This window comes from Nematolebias whitei, chromosome 2, assembly GCF_014905685.2.
Source record: "Nematolebias whitei isolate Nwh7 chromosome 2, NemWhi1, whole genome shotgun sequence".
Lineage (NCBI taxonomy): Eukaryota > Metazoa > Chordata > Actinopteri > Cyprinodontiformes > Rivulidae > Nematolebias > Nematolebias whitei.
Window position 1 is genome coordinate 37,778,563 of NC_056499.1, and position 12,065 is coordinate 37,790,627.

The 12,065-nt window shown below is 38.7% G+C and overlaps 2 protein-coding genes across 2 annotated transcripts in view; both read left to right on the forward strand.

Moving 5' to 3' along the window:
* LOC119424126 (GRAM domain-containing protein 2A-like) overlaps nucleotides 1–12,065 on the forward strand; it is a 975,280-nt gene that overhangs the window by 245,529 nt on the left and 717,686 nt on the right. The window lies entirely within an intron of this gene.
* The window catches only part of itga11a (integrin, alpha 11a), a 77,246-nt gene that overhangs the window by 1,819 nt on the left and 63,362 nt on the right, over nucleotides 1–12,065 (forward strand). The window contains exon 2 of the mRNA XM_037691557.1: nucleotides 10,574–10,688. Within this exon, the coding sequence (XP_037547485.1) occupies nucleotides 10,574–10,688 (115 nt within the window). The remainder of the gene's footprint in view (nucleotides 1–10,573; nucleotides 10,689–12,065) is intronic.

Sequence of the window (12,065 nt, forward strand, 5' to 3'; positions counted from 1 at the left end):
ATCCTGATGCATGCTGGGATCTATTATCTATTTATCCTGATGCATGCATCCTCTATTATCTATTTAGTTACTTTTTCATATCCAGCTCAAAAACTGCTTTAATGAGACTTAAAAAAATAAACTGAACCCAATAGCAGGCAACAATATTTGGTCAGATCAAATATCCAAATGTCTTGACAACACCGGACTGGATAGTTAAAGGCAATGCGTATTTGGCAATAACACTCGTTGTAAATTGCATTTTTTGATCCAGTTGGTGGACATTGCATGAGTTCAGTGGTTCCAAATCTTTACTTTGTGATTGTTTTCATACAGCATGATACATTTGATGCTTTTCAAACTGGTGCTGGTGAATCCATTCATGATTAAAGCAGTGTTTGAGCATTTTTTTTTTTATTAATTTGTTGTCTGTTTTATCTTGATAGCATTACAAAATGGCTTAAAAGAAGGGGAACAGTATGACAAGTGGATAGATGTTCACAGGAAAAAACAAAAGATTCTAAGACAGACATACTGGGCATATCCACAAGTTTTTAAATACTGTAGAGGATAATTAAATGGTAAATTGACTGTACTTACATAGCACCTTTCTATCTTATCAGGATACTCAAAGCACTTTACAATCTGTGCCCTTATTTACCCATTCATACAGCACTCTACTAGATCTATACAAAGTCTAATCAGTGGTTTATCACATTCATACACTGATGGGACACACATCGGAGGCAATGAGGGGTTCAGTGTCTTGCCCAGGGACACTTCAACATGTGACTGCTGGTAGAATCAAACCCCCAACTCTTGCATTGGAGGACGACTGCTCTAACCACTTAGCCACAGCCGCCCCTATTTAATGGAATAGTTTGTTTTAGAAGTGAGGTTCTGCAGCAAGGATATGAATTGTCAGTATCTTATCAGCTATACTGTAACACCTACATTTTGTAGCAATAGGTTCATTCTGACTGGAAAAAGCTAATATCTAGTCAGAGTAAAACAAAAGGTGTTCAGTAACCCAGTGGAGAAGTACTGCGGTGCAAAAACCTAAAGAAAAACAACAACTTCATTGAAAGGCAGCAGATCAAGATGAGGATGCAAACAAAATGTTCATTTCAATGACCTGAACTTCAGCATGGCATGATTTTAACTTCACATTATTATTCTGAAACAACTTTTCAAGTTCACCAAAGAACCCTCTAACACCTGCTAACATCTATATTTTTTAATTTAAACATGTCTCGGTCTCTAATCAGACCGATTCATGGGTGTTTACTGTCCTTTCAGCAGTAAGCTAAAATATAACCCCCAGGAGGGAGGGCACATTCTTACAGATTGTGCTTCGCTTAGAGGTCCAAGAGAAGGCATAAATAACCATTTTCCTGTTGTTAGCACATGTAGGCTATGCCACTACCAGAGATGAGTTATTCATTCATTCAACCTTTATTTAAACAGATAAATCACACTGAGCCTCGAAGACTCATTTACAAGTGAAACCTGTTTGGACAGACAAAAAACAGTGGTTAACTGGACACATGTAGGATACATGTAGTTACCTGCTCCTCTTAATTTAAATCCATGATTCTCAGCCAGAAAGAGATTCATTTCTCTCTCTGGCGGGGGATGAGTCTCAAGTGGAGAAGGTTCAAGTGTACCATATTTTTTGGACAATAAGGCGCACCAGATTATAAAGTGCATAAAGCGAAACAAAACAGTCAGATAAGTCAAACTTTATTCAACTCATTCACAATAACCACATAAAATTGGTTTGAAGTCAATAAGTACAACCAGAATTAATACATAAGGTGCACCTGATTATAATGCTCACGTTTGATTTTTAAAATAATTAAAGAATTTTAAGTGCGTCTTATAGTCTGAAAGTACGGTATTAATATTCTGTCCATGAGTAACGGTAAGGTGAAACAAGAGATTGGCAGATCAGGGATTTGTCGGCAAAAAGACAATTTGGGTGTAAGTCTGTCAGGGTGAAGGAGCTGAGCCCAAAATGTGTTGATTTTACTGTTTCTTCCATGTCACACAAGTCATGCCTCCCAGATGTAAGTTTGTGAAATGATTTTAATTCAAAGGTTACCAAAGCTCAGTGTTAGAGGAAAGAGTGCAGATCTCAGAGTGGAGCTAAAGGCTGTGCCCAAACCTGAATATGCAAAGATGGCTGTATGCCAACCAGCGGCAAACTGTGAGTACAGAGCGACTGCAGCAGCCTGAAAGATGCAAGGATCAAAGACACAGAGTCAAGACCTGATCAAATTACTTTTAGTTTCACACGTTTGAAACGTGCTGAATGGAAATTGCCCCCCCCCCTTTTTATTTTATTTTTTATAAATCTGGTACAATTACAATACAATAATTGTATTTTACAATCACTAACAACAACCTGAACATGAATACCAAACAACACCAAATAGAAAACCAACAGACAACACATGTGAACATGTGATCTGAAAAAGTCCACCTGTTTCTGTCCTAAAATTACCCAGCATGCAACATGGCTCATCTAGTCTCTTGCATTTGTGTATAACATGTATTTTCAACCATTCACACTGAAATTGAACAAAAGCTCACAGAACTGGATGCTTCTGTAATAATTTATCATGTGATGAAACTAAAACACAACTGTAATAATGAAACGTATCAATGTAAACTTAAATGGGATGTTTAACTTTCATTTTTAAAGGCACTACAATTTCACTGTGGATTTTTAATGTAACGTGTTATATGTGCTGCATTAGTCCTTCTCTGAAGGCCTAGAAGGCCCTGAGGGTTCCATATACTGATACCATTCATTGACTCACCTAAGACCCCATGAAGTGACAGAACAGTCTATTGATAAATAGATGTGTTAACTTGCAGTTTGTGCTCTGGCTGATATTTTTCTCAGTATCACTGCATTGAGCTCATCCTCACAGCTCTTTCAACACTAATAATCCAGTTCCCCACAAAAGGTTACACTTACTGAACAAAGTCAAGTCAGGTCCTCTGGAGTTCCTTTCTTTGTTGAAAAGTTTCGTCTTTCATCCAAAGGACTTCATCAGTCCGAGGGGTCACAACAAACCAAGTCCCACAAGCATCACATTCACAAAGTGGACCATCCAGTTTGATGGTGATAAAATGGTTTCTGGAGTCCACCCTCTCCCCCGTCGATTCCTCTGAGGCAGCCATGGCCAAAGTGGTTCAAAACATCAAAGTTCATGCTCAATAATCCAGGTAAAAATATTATCTTAATCTTATCACCATCAAACTGGTTGGCCCACAATGTGAGTGTGCTGCTTGTGGGACTCAGTTTGTTGTGGCTCCTCAGACTGATGAAGTCCCTTGGATGAAGGACGAAACTTTTCAACAAAAAGAAACCGTTCAGAGGACCTGATGTAACTTTGTTGGATGTTTTACCTGGATTATTGAGCATGAACTTTTATGTTACACACACTGATTGTTGTAGTTCGCTTCATGCTGGAAGATACACTTTGGGGACATTCATTTTGTTACGAACTAACAGCCGTGTCTCATGCTGTACTTGTCAGTCAGATTTGGGATGGACATGTTTAGCCCTCAGCTCACTGAGGATACAGGGAGTTTTTGTATGACCTTGTTTTAAGGAGAATCCAGGACTTCAGGTCAAATCCTGTTGGTGGTACCACATACTAAAACCCGCTGAGACCAAACGTTTCAGGTGGAGGCTTTGATCTTTTATATTTTTAATTGTTTTAATCATTTGGTTTTCTGTGAAGCCCTTTGCGATGCTGTGTCTGTGAAATAAACACAAACTTGAAAATTCAAACTGTCTTTCAGAAACGTGTTATGTTCCTGTTTATTAGGTGCATTTAAGTGTTTTATTGATATGACATCACTATGCGTCTTTGAACTTTTACATCTTTACATTCCAGTGAGAGGACTTAGGTCTACAATGAAATCCTCTAAGAGGTTCTGTAGCTCCAGGCTCAAAACAAGTGACAGCATTTTTCTTGCACCAAGATCATTTACACACTACCTGAAACATGGATCTTTTTAAACTCACACCAAAAACACTGCTTTTGTTTTCTCTGGGAACTTGTGAGCATTCATTCAACTTTTATTTATACAGGTTAGCATGTCATCTTGGCTCGTATGTTGTCTTTAAATTAAGTTTTGATTAATGATTTGTAATTTTGAAATTTAGTTCATTTAGACTGCTGATTAAATTTAGTGAGGTTATATTTATATAAGTTAAATGAGGTTGTTTTAAATGGACCATGCTGAGCTGGCTGCATTTACAGTTTTGTCCACAAGGAGACGGATAAACAAGACAATCTTTTTCCTCCTGTTCATCTGATCTGCCCAAACCCCCACTCAGTCATGCATTTGTATGAAACATGTAGCCTATGTTGCGCTGCCACAGAAACTTTAAATCCCTGGAGGGGTTTTTGTTGGCTCAGAGGGTTAACAGCTTGTTAAGCAGTGCCCAGTTGACAGAATAATGAAAACATCTGGTTTTAGACACCCTACGTCTCTCAGAGTGTTTTCTTTGGCACTGGGAAAGATGCCAAAATGTTTGAACCTATATTGTCCACGGAATAGAAACACAAGAAGCATCAGTGGAAAATCATCTGAATGACTTTTTCAAGTTAAACCTGTAGATCTATCACAGATCTCATGGTTCTGGTATAAACCCAGTCTGAAGGACTGTTTACATATTTGTGCAGAACTGACTGTAAACACTATCTGAATGATGATGCGTGCCCATAAATCCTTATTAACAACTAACAAAAATGCACCAAGCATGTCTGATATGAGGATTTCTTCAGCCAGCTGTTTGCAGGATGTGTCTGCACGGCTGTTCTGTGTCACTGGGTTTGTGGTGCAGCTCCAGCAGCTTGGTGTCGGGCCAAAGGCAGCAGCGGACTGTGTGCTTCACACCGGCAGCCCCCGCCTGGGCTTTATTTATCTGGGCATTAAAATCAGTACATCCAATAAGATTGTGACCTTTCGTTAGAAGCTGCACATATTACTAAGAATAATAGATGTCTTTGGCACGTTAGTAGTTTTAAATGGAAACTGGATCACCTGAATTTGCACGGTTGGTACAGTGGAGCGATTATCTTCAGGACTTGAAAGTCTGCCTCTAGTTTGGGGTTTGTCAAATCAACAAATCTGATGCAGCTCTCTGCCCTCCATTTGCGCTGCCGTCTTAAGCCTCCTGCTGATTTTGACTTAATTCTCACACATCTATTTGTTCTCAACTCACTTTAGGTTGCCCCTTTTGACTTTGGCTAAACAGAAACTTTAAGATAAAAGACCAGCTGAACATGTGGATCAGAAACCAGCAAAAGAGGTGAATGTGTCAATATTTAGATGAAGTGTTGGTACGGCAAACATGGCCATTTATTTTAATGGAGGCTTTCGTGAAACAGAACAAATGGTCAACGATGGTGACAGTCAAGGTGTAACATACTTGACAGGAAGGAAAAAGAATGACTTACTGTATTTATTTTGTAACTGGCGGTCCAATCACACAACGGCTGTGGTAACATTGCAGTCTTGATCATTTGATGTCTGCAGTCACAAACTCTCAGTTTGGGCCTTGGATTTACAAAGACACACAAAGGAAGCGGCAGGAGTGGATATTTTGCTTGCTGTGTGTTTAGACAGCCTAAACATTTACTAGCTGAGGAATGCAAATCATTTCCCATTTTAGTGAATCAACCATTTTCCTTGGAGCGATGCAGCTGCTCAAGATGCACCTTCTTCTTTGCATTTCAAAATGCAAACAGCTGCACTCCTAAATGGGAAAATCTCCACTGCTGTGCAATAAAGAGAGCCTGGGTTTGCTCTTCATGCTGCTTTTATGAAGTCTCTATGACCTAAAGGTAAAATGGGAATTTTTGTTTTATGTAAAACATGCTGCTGTAGTTACTTTATTTACGCTGCCAATGCAACTAAACATATTTTAACATTGATTTTATTGCATGCAGTGAATATATTGTAAAATGTCTGATTTTTATTGTGAACATTTTTTGTGGGGTTTGTTCATTAGTGTGAATAGATCTGCTAAAGAAGAATTGCAGTAAAGAATGAAAACCACACAATATTAATCTCAATGATCAAAACATTGACACCCAACTGATAAGTCAATATCAACTTGACATTATCAAATTATAACTTCTTTGGTGATTTGCATTTCCTTTCTTATTCACATGAACTGGACTGAATCACACGGCCTCTGATCTGATCCTCTGATCTACTTGATCAGTACTTGGACACTGACACTTTGGATGAGGAGGAGCAAAAACATTATAATGTCAAAAACAAAGTGAGTCTTGTGAGTAAAGTGGGAAGTGAAATACAATCTGCTGGCTTCCTTAGATAGATAACTTAATTACCATATTTTCCGGACTATAAGTCACACTTTTCTTCATAGTTTGGCCAGTACTGCAACATATAGTCTGAAGCGACTTAGTTATGTTATTTTTTTCCCCTACTCATGATGCAATTTTTGACTGACGTGTTAAATGTTCATTCATACTGACATGAACCAAAGAGTAAACATTACATTTGCAGCCTCGAGAGGGCCCTCTAGGCAATATATAGTTGTCAAAAGCCTGACAACTGTATGTTTTTACTCTACCGCTAACCTTACCCCCCAAACATTCACTTGGAGACAACTGAGAAAAATATAACACAAGTAAAATTATGTGATGAGACTGATGTGGAATGAGATCGGTAAATTTACCAGTAACTTGCTTGTCGGACTCGTTGGCTTGTTACGTTAATTAAGCCTGTTCAGGATCCCAGGTATGTTCAGAGTGTTTTTGTTGTTTCAGATTAAATGTCTGTTCTTGCACTTTGTGAAATACACGTCTAAATAAATGCGACTTATTCTCAAGTGACTTATATTTTGTTTTTTTTCTCTTCATGAGTTTTTTTTAGACTGATGCAACCTGTACTCCGGAGCGACTTATAGTCCGGAAAATACGGTCAATGGCTTTTTTACGTATATGAATGTTTCTGCTCAGTGTCCTGAGATAACTTCTGTTGTGACTTTGCACTATATAAATAAACTGAATTGAATTGAAGTGAAATTGTCCTCCATGTTTCATTAGCCATATCTACATTTATCATCCAGTTCTAACTAACATGATAGTGCTGCACTCATATCGACAGTGAGCAGTTTGTGGTGATTTGTGCTTCAGTAATCGTCCCAAACTCATTTTGCCTTTATGGACACACATACTGTACTTCAGACATGGATAGAGAGAAATCTGGCTCTGAACATGCCTGCTTCACTGCCATGGTTAATAACTGGGCTGCACAGGTACTACTGACTTGAATGGAAACTTTGCTTTTTTTAAGGAATAATTTGTAACATGTCTCCAGTTTTGTTTGTCAAGTCTTCATCTCATTGCTTACATTTAGCAGAGTTTCCCCTGTCAGGGGGGAAAGGCTGACTTGACTTAACAATACAGGATTCTTCCAGATGGGGAATTGCCTGAAAGTGGGGATGTTTAGCGTTATGCCAAGAGAGTGAATAAACCCAACAGAATGTGGGCACTAGCCTCAGAGATAAACGCAGTGGGGAAGATTGTGGAAGCTGAAAGCAGAAGTTTTCCTGCCCTCATTCAGACTGTGAGAAAACTCTTTCAGTTCAACCTTGATCTAAATAATATATACAGAAGATGTATTTTGTACATCATTGAGCAACAAGTGTCATTAAATTAATTTTCTGTTTTATTTTCTTCACATGTGTACTGCAATGGTTTATTATCTGGGTGTCCAAATACTTTTTTAAAAAGTATTCAGTTATTCCAAAATACCACTGCCAGAGTCTTAAGGTCAAGGTCAAGGTCAAGCTTTCTTTATAGTCATTCTCATCACATGTGGTCAATCAATCAATCAATCAAACTTTATTTATAGAGCCCTTTCCAGCAGCCAAAAGGTGCACAAAGTGCTGCACAGTACAGAAGTTAAAAACAAACAAGAATAAAAAATCAGTCAGTTAAAAACAAAAACAATTACAATTAAAACATAGCAAAATTGTCAAAGACCTACTAGGTATTAAAAGCCTGCCTGAATAAAAAGGTTTTAAGATTAGATTTAAAATTCTCCATGTCAGTGATGGAGCGTAAGTCCTGAGGTTGCTGGTTCCAGAGTCTGGGTGCAACAACCGAAAAGGCCCGGTCACCCCATCGTTTGGAGTTGGATTTTGGGACAGAGAGTAGAAATGTATTAGATGATCTCAGTGTTCTCCTATATTCACGTGTGGTACATGATGGAATGAAATTGTGTACACAGGGTCCCAGTTACACCCAACAAAAGTATAAATTGTTAAAAAAACAGTAATAAGATCTAAAATATGAACTAAGAAATATGCTAAGCACTATTAGTACAAAAAATACGCCACACAACAGCATGACCATGAGTCTGTGTGAGCAGAGTATGAATGAACACAGCAGCATGAAATAAATCAGCAGCATGAGATCAGCAACGTGGATAATCAGCAGAACATATCAACAATCAAGTGGCATTACAGTGATTTTTTTTTCACAGTGATTATTCTGGTTAAAGATTCATGAGTCTAACAGCCTCAGGGTAGAAGCTGTTCCTCAGTCTAGTGGTTCTACACTTAATGCTCTTCAACCTCCTGCCTGTGGGGAGCGGGGCAAAAAGTGTGTGTGCTGGGTGAGTGGGGTCCTTCATGATGCAGGTGGCCCTCTTCCTGCATCTGGAGGTGTAGATGTCTGTGATGGTGGGGAGGCTGACTCCAACAGACTTCTGTGCAGCCTTCACCACTCTCTGCAAAGCTTTTCTTTCTGCAGCTGTGCAGCCTCCATGCCACACGTTGATGCTGGAGCACAGGATGCTCTCCACTGCACACCTGTAGAAGGAGGTGAGAACTGAGCTTCCCAGAACAGCTTGTCTCAGCCGCCTGAGTGTTAAAGCCATCCAGGGTTAACTGGAGTTTGTATAGGAGAAATCATCTCTCTCCAGTTTTAGCTTCTCTACATTGGCTCCCTGTCAAATTCAGAATTGAATTCAAAATCTTACTTCTAACCTACAAAGCTCTCAACAACCTAGCTCCATCTTATATTAGATTCAACTTTTATTTATACAGGTTAGTCTCATTGAGCCCCGAGGACTCATTTAAAAAAGAGATAACAAGAAAGATATACAAGAGATAACTTATTGTTCCAAATCTTCCCAACAGAGAACTTTGCTCTAAGACTGCAGGCTTACTTGTGGTTCCTAGAGTTTCCAGAAGCAGAATGGGAGGAAGATCTATCAGTTATCAGGCTCCTCTCTTGTGGAACCAACTTCCAGTTTTTGTCCATGAGGCTGACACATTTCCAGTTTGAAGACTGGACTTCAGGCTTTCCTATTTGATAAATCTATAGGTAGGGTTGGCTTGTTATGCTGCTATAGGCTTAGACTACTGGAGGACAAATTGACCTCATTTTTTTAAATGAATTGTTAAAATTGAATAGTTTTCATTTTATACTATTTCTATCTTAACATGTCATCTGCCATTGTGTATCTGTTCCTCTCAAACCCAGCAGTCGAAGCAGACGACCACTTGTACTGAGCCTGGTTCTGCTAAAGGTTTCTTTCTCAGGAGGGAGTTTTTCTTTTCCACTGTCGCCTTCATGTTTGCTCAAGATGAGAGTCTGCGATGGAGTTAAATTCAAAGCAGTCTGCTCCTCAGATAAATAGTGTTAAATTAATTTTTAAATATACTGCCTATGAATGTTTCTGTTCAGTGCCCTGAGACGACTTCTGTTGTGACTTGGCGCTGTATAAATAAACTGAATCATAGTTTTATCTGAAACTTGGACTATTTTGTCATTTTGAATATTAACAAGTTGTAGTGTGTTATTTCAACTTACAGTAGTTAACCTAAACCAACACTAGATTATCAGGTCAATATTGTGTTAAAGACAAATGACCAGAGAGGAATGACTAATCCACAACTTTAGCTAAAAATATACAGTTCAGTAACTTTCCATTCTCTCATAAAGATCCAAAGAAATTTAAAAGTCAAATGCTGCCATCACTATTAATAAGGTGTGACTTGATGACATGCTGAGTCTCAAAAACCCTACTGATTGGTGTTATAATTAAAACCAGATGCTCAAAGTTCTGTTTTTTTTTTAACCACCTCTGCAAGACGTCTTCAAAAGTGAAAGAAATTCAAGTACACATTTGGGAGAACGAATTTGCTTTGATCAGTTCTATGGCAAATATTTCTTTTCACCCTCGTACACATCAGGTCACATTTCATCGCCTACTAACTACTCTATCAAAACAGAGATCAGTGCTGAGTCTATTTAGTCACATGACAACAGGAACCAGAGAGCTGGACTTATTTGTTTTTAACTAATCATGGAGTTTATGTTCTTTTGTAGGTTAATCAGTGTTTGTCAGGAATCTAAAGACGAGTCAAGTTAAAATTGGCACGCATGCGTTCGATAAAGCTTTTCAACAAATACTCTTATTTGTTCACGTCGGTTGAAAAAAAACATGCAAATAAAATGTGAACTCCTGCACGTCAGGTTTCTTCTATGCCTACTGATGTAAAGTCTTGTTTTCTTTGAAGGGCTCGATGACTGCTTCACCATTGACACAAAACAGCCCCGGATCATAAAAGGACCTAAACAAGCCCAGTTTGGATACACTGTTCAACAACACGTGGCTGCAGGCGAAGAAAAATGGTAGGAGAGTCTGAAATATATAAAGTTCAACAGCTTGTTAACGTTTTGCTCTTGTGTCCAGCAGCAACTTCACATGGATTTCTTTAGATTAGTTTGGCCCATTTGTTTTGTTGTTCCTAAAGAGTGCACAATTTATTCATGTGATCTCAGACTGTTTCATCTTGAAGTTACGTTCACCTTGTTGGTTTTACACCTGATCACATGTACAGTAGGATTATGGGATTACCGTACTTATCGGACTATAAGTTGCATCTTTTTGCATAAATTAGCAAGTCCTGTGACTTATAGTCCAAAGCGACGTCTTTATGTTTTTTCCAATATTTATAACCCAGTTTTTGACTGAGATTTGACGATTTCATCATTCTGACATGGAAAATATTGAACACTACCATATTCAACCGCTAGAGGGCCCTCGACAAATATGGCAAGTAAAGCGTCTCATTAATAGTTAAAAGTGGCACATGACACATGGCTTGCCATACAAAGCCACCTTCGTCTCGCTTTGGAACTTCTGGAGCTTCATTTCGCCGCGCCGCCCATGTGAAATGCAGCTGATTTGACCATTAAAGTGCATTTATTAAGGAAAAGTTCAACTGAGACACACCTTTGCTATAATGTCGAGCAAACAAATAATTGCTTTTAGGTGGTAATCTAGTTAAACTCTTGTTAACGTCCTCCCATGTGCGCTCCCGCAGCTTCCATTTGGCAGCCAATCGATTTTTGGCACAACACCGGCCAACATTTCCGGGTGGTCAGCGGTGACTCATAACAAACGCGACACGTCAGCGATGACGCATAACAGATGCGACTTATAAGGTGAAGCGACGTATTTATGTTTTATCCCCACTTTATTAGACATAATTGGACTGATGCGACTTTAAGGCGGAAAGTATAGTAACCTTGTATGATGCATTAATGCAAAATGTTTGCAGCCACTTAAGCAAAGCTTTATTCTAGTTTAGTTGTCTGAATTGACCTCACTTATTGATGTTATAAAGATGAACAACTTTATGACAAAGAAAAAGAAAAAGTCAGCACTGGTTTACTGCTGACTTGGCAGCAAAACATTTGGATGTTTTATTTATTTCTCTGGAAAGACAGTGAGATACTGTACTTCTCACAGTTTCCTCCCACAACCTGAACTTGCAACATAAAGTGTAGATTTGAACCAAATATCTTCAATCCATCATATTGTCTCATACCTGTCCCTCTTGCTGGTTCCCAGTACACTACAGTATATTAATAGGTCGACTGGCTCGTTGTGGTTGCCAAAATTAGATTTAGACATCTTCAAAAATATCTGATGGCAAACATTGTGTCACTCTTGTCATGAACCAGAGGCCGGATCGCAAACAACAACCACTGAGAGGGTTAAAA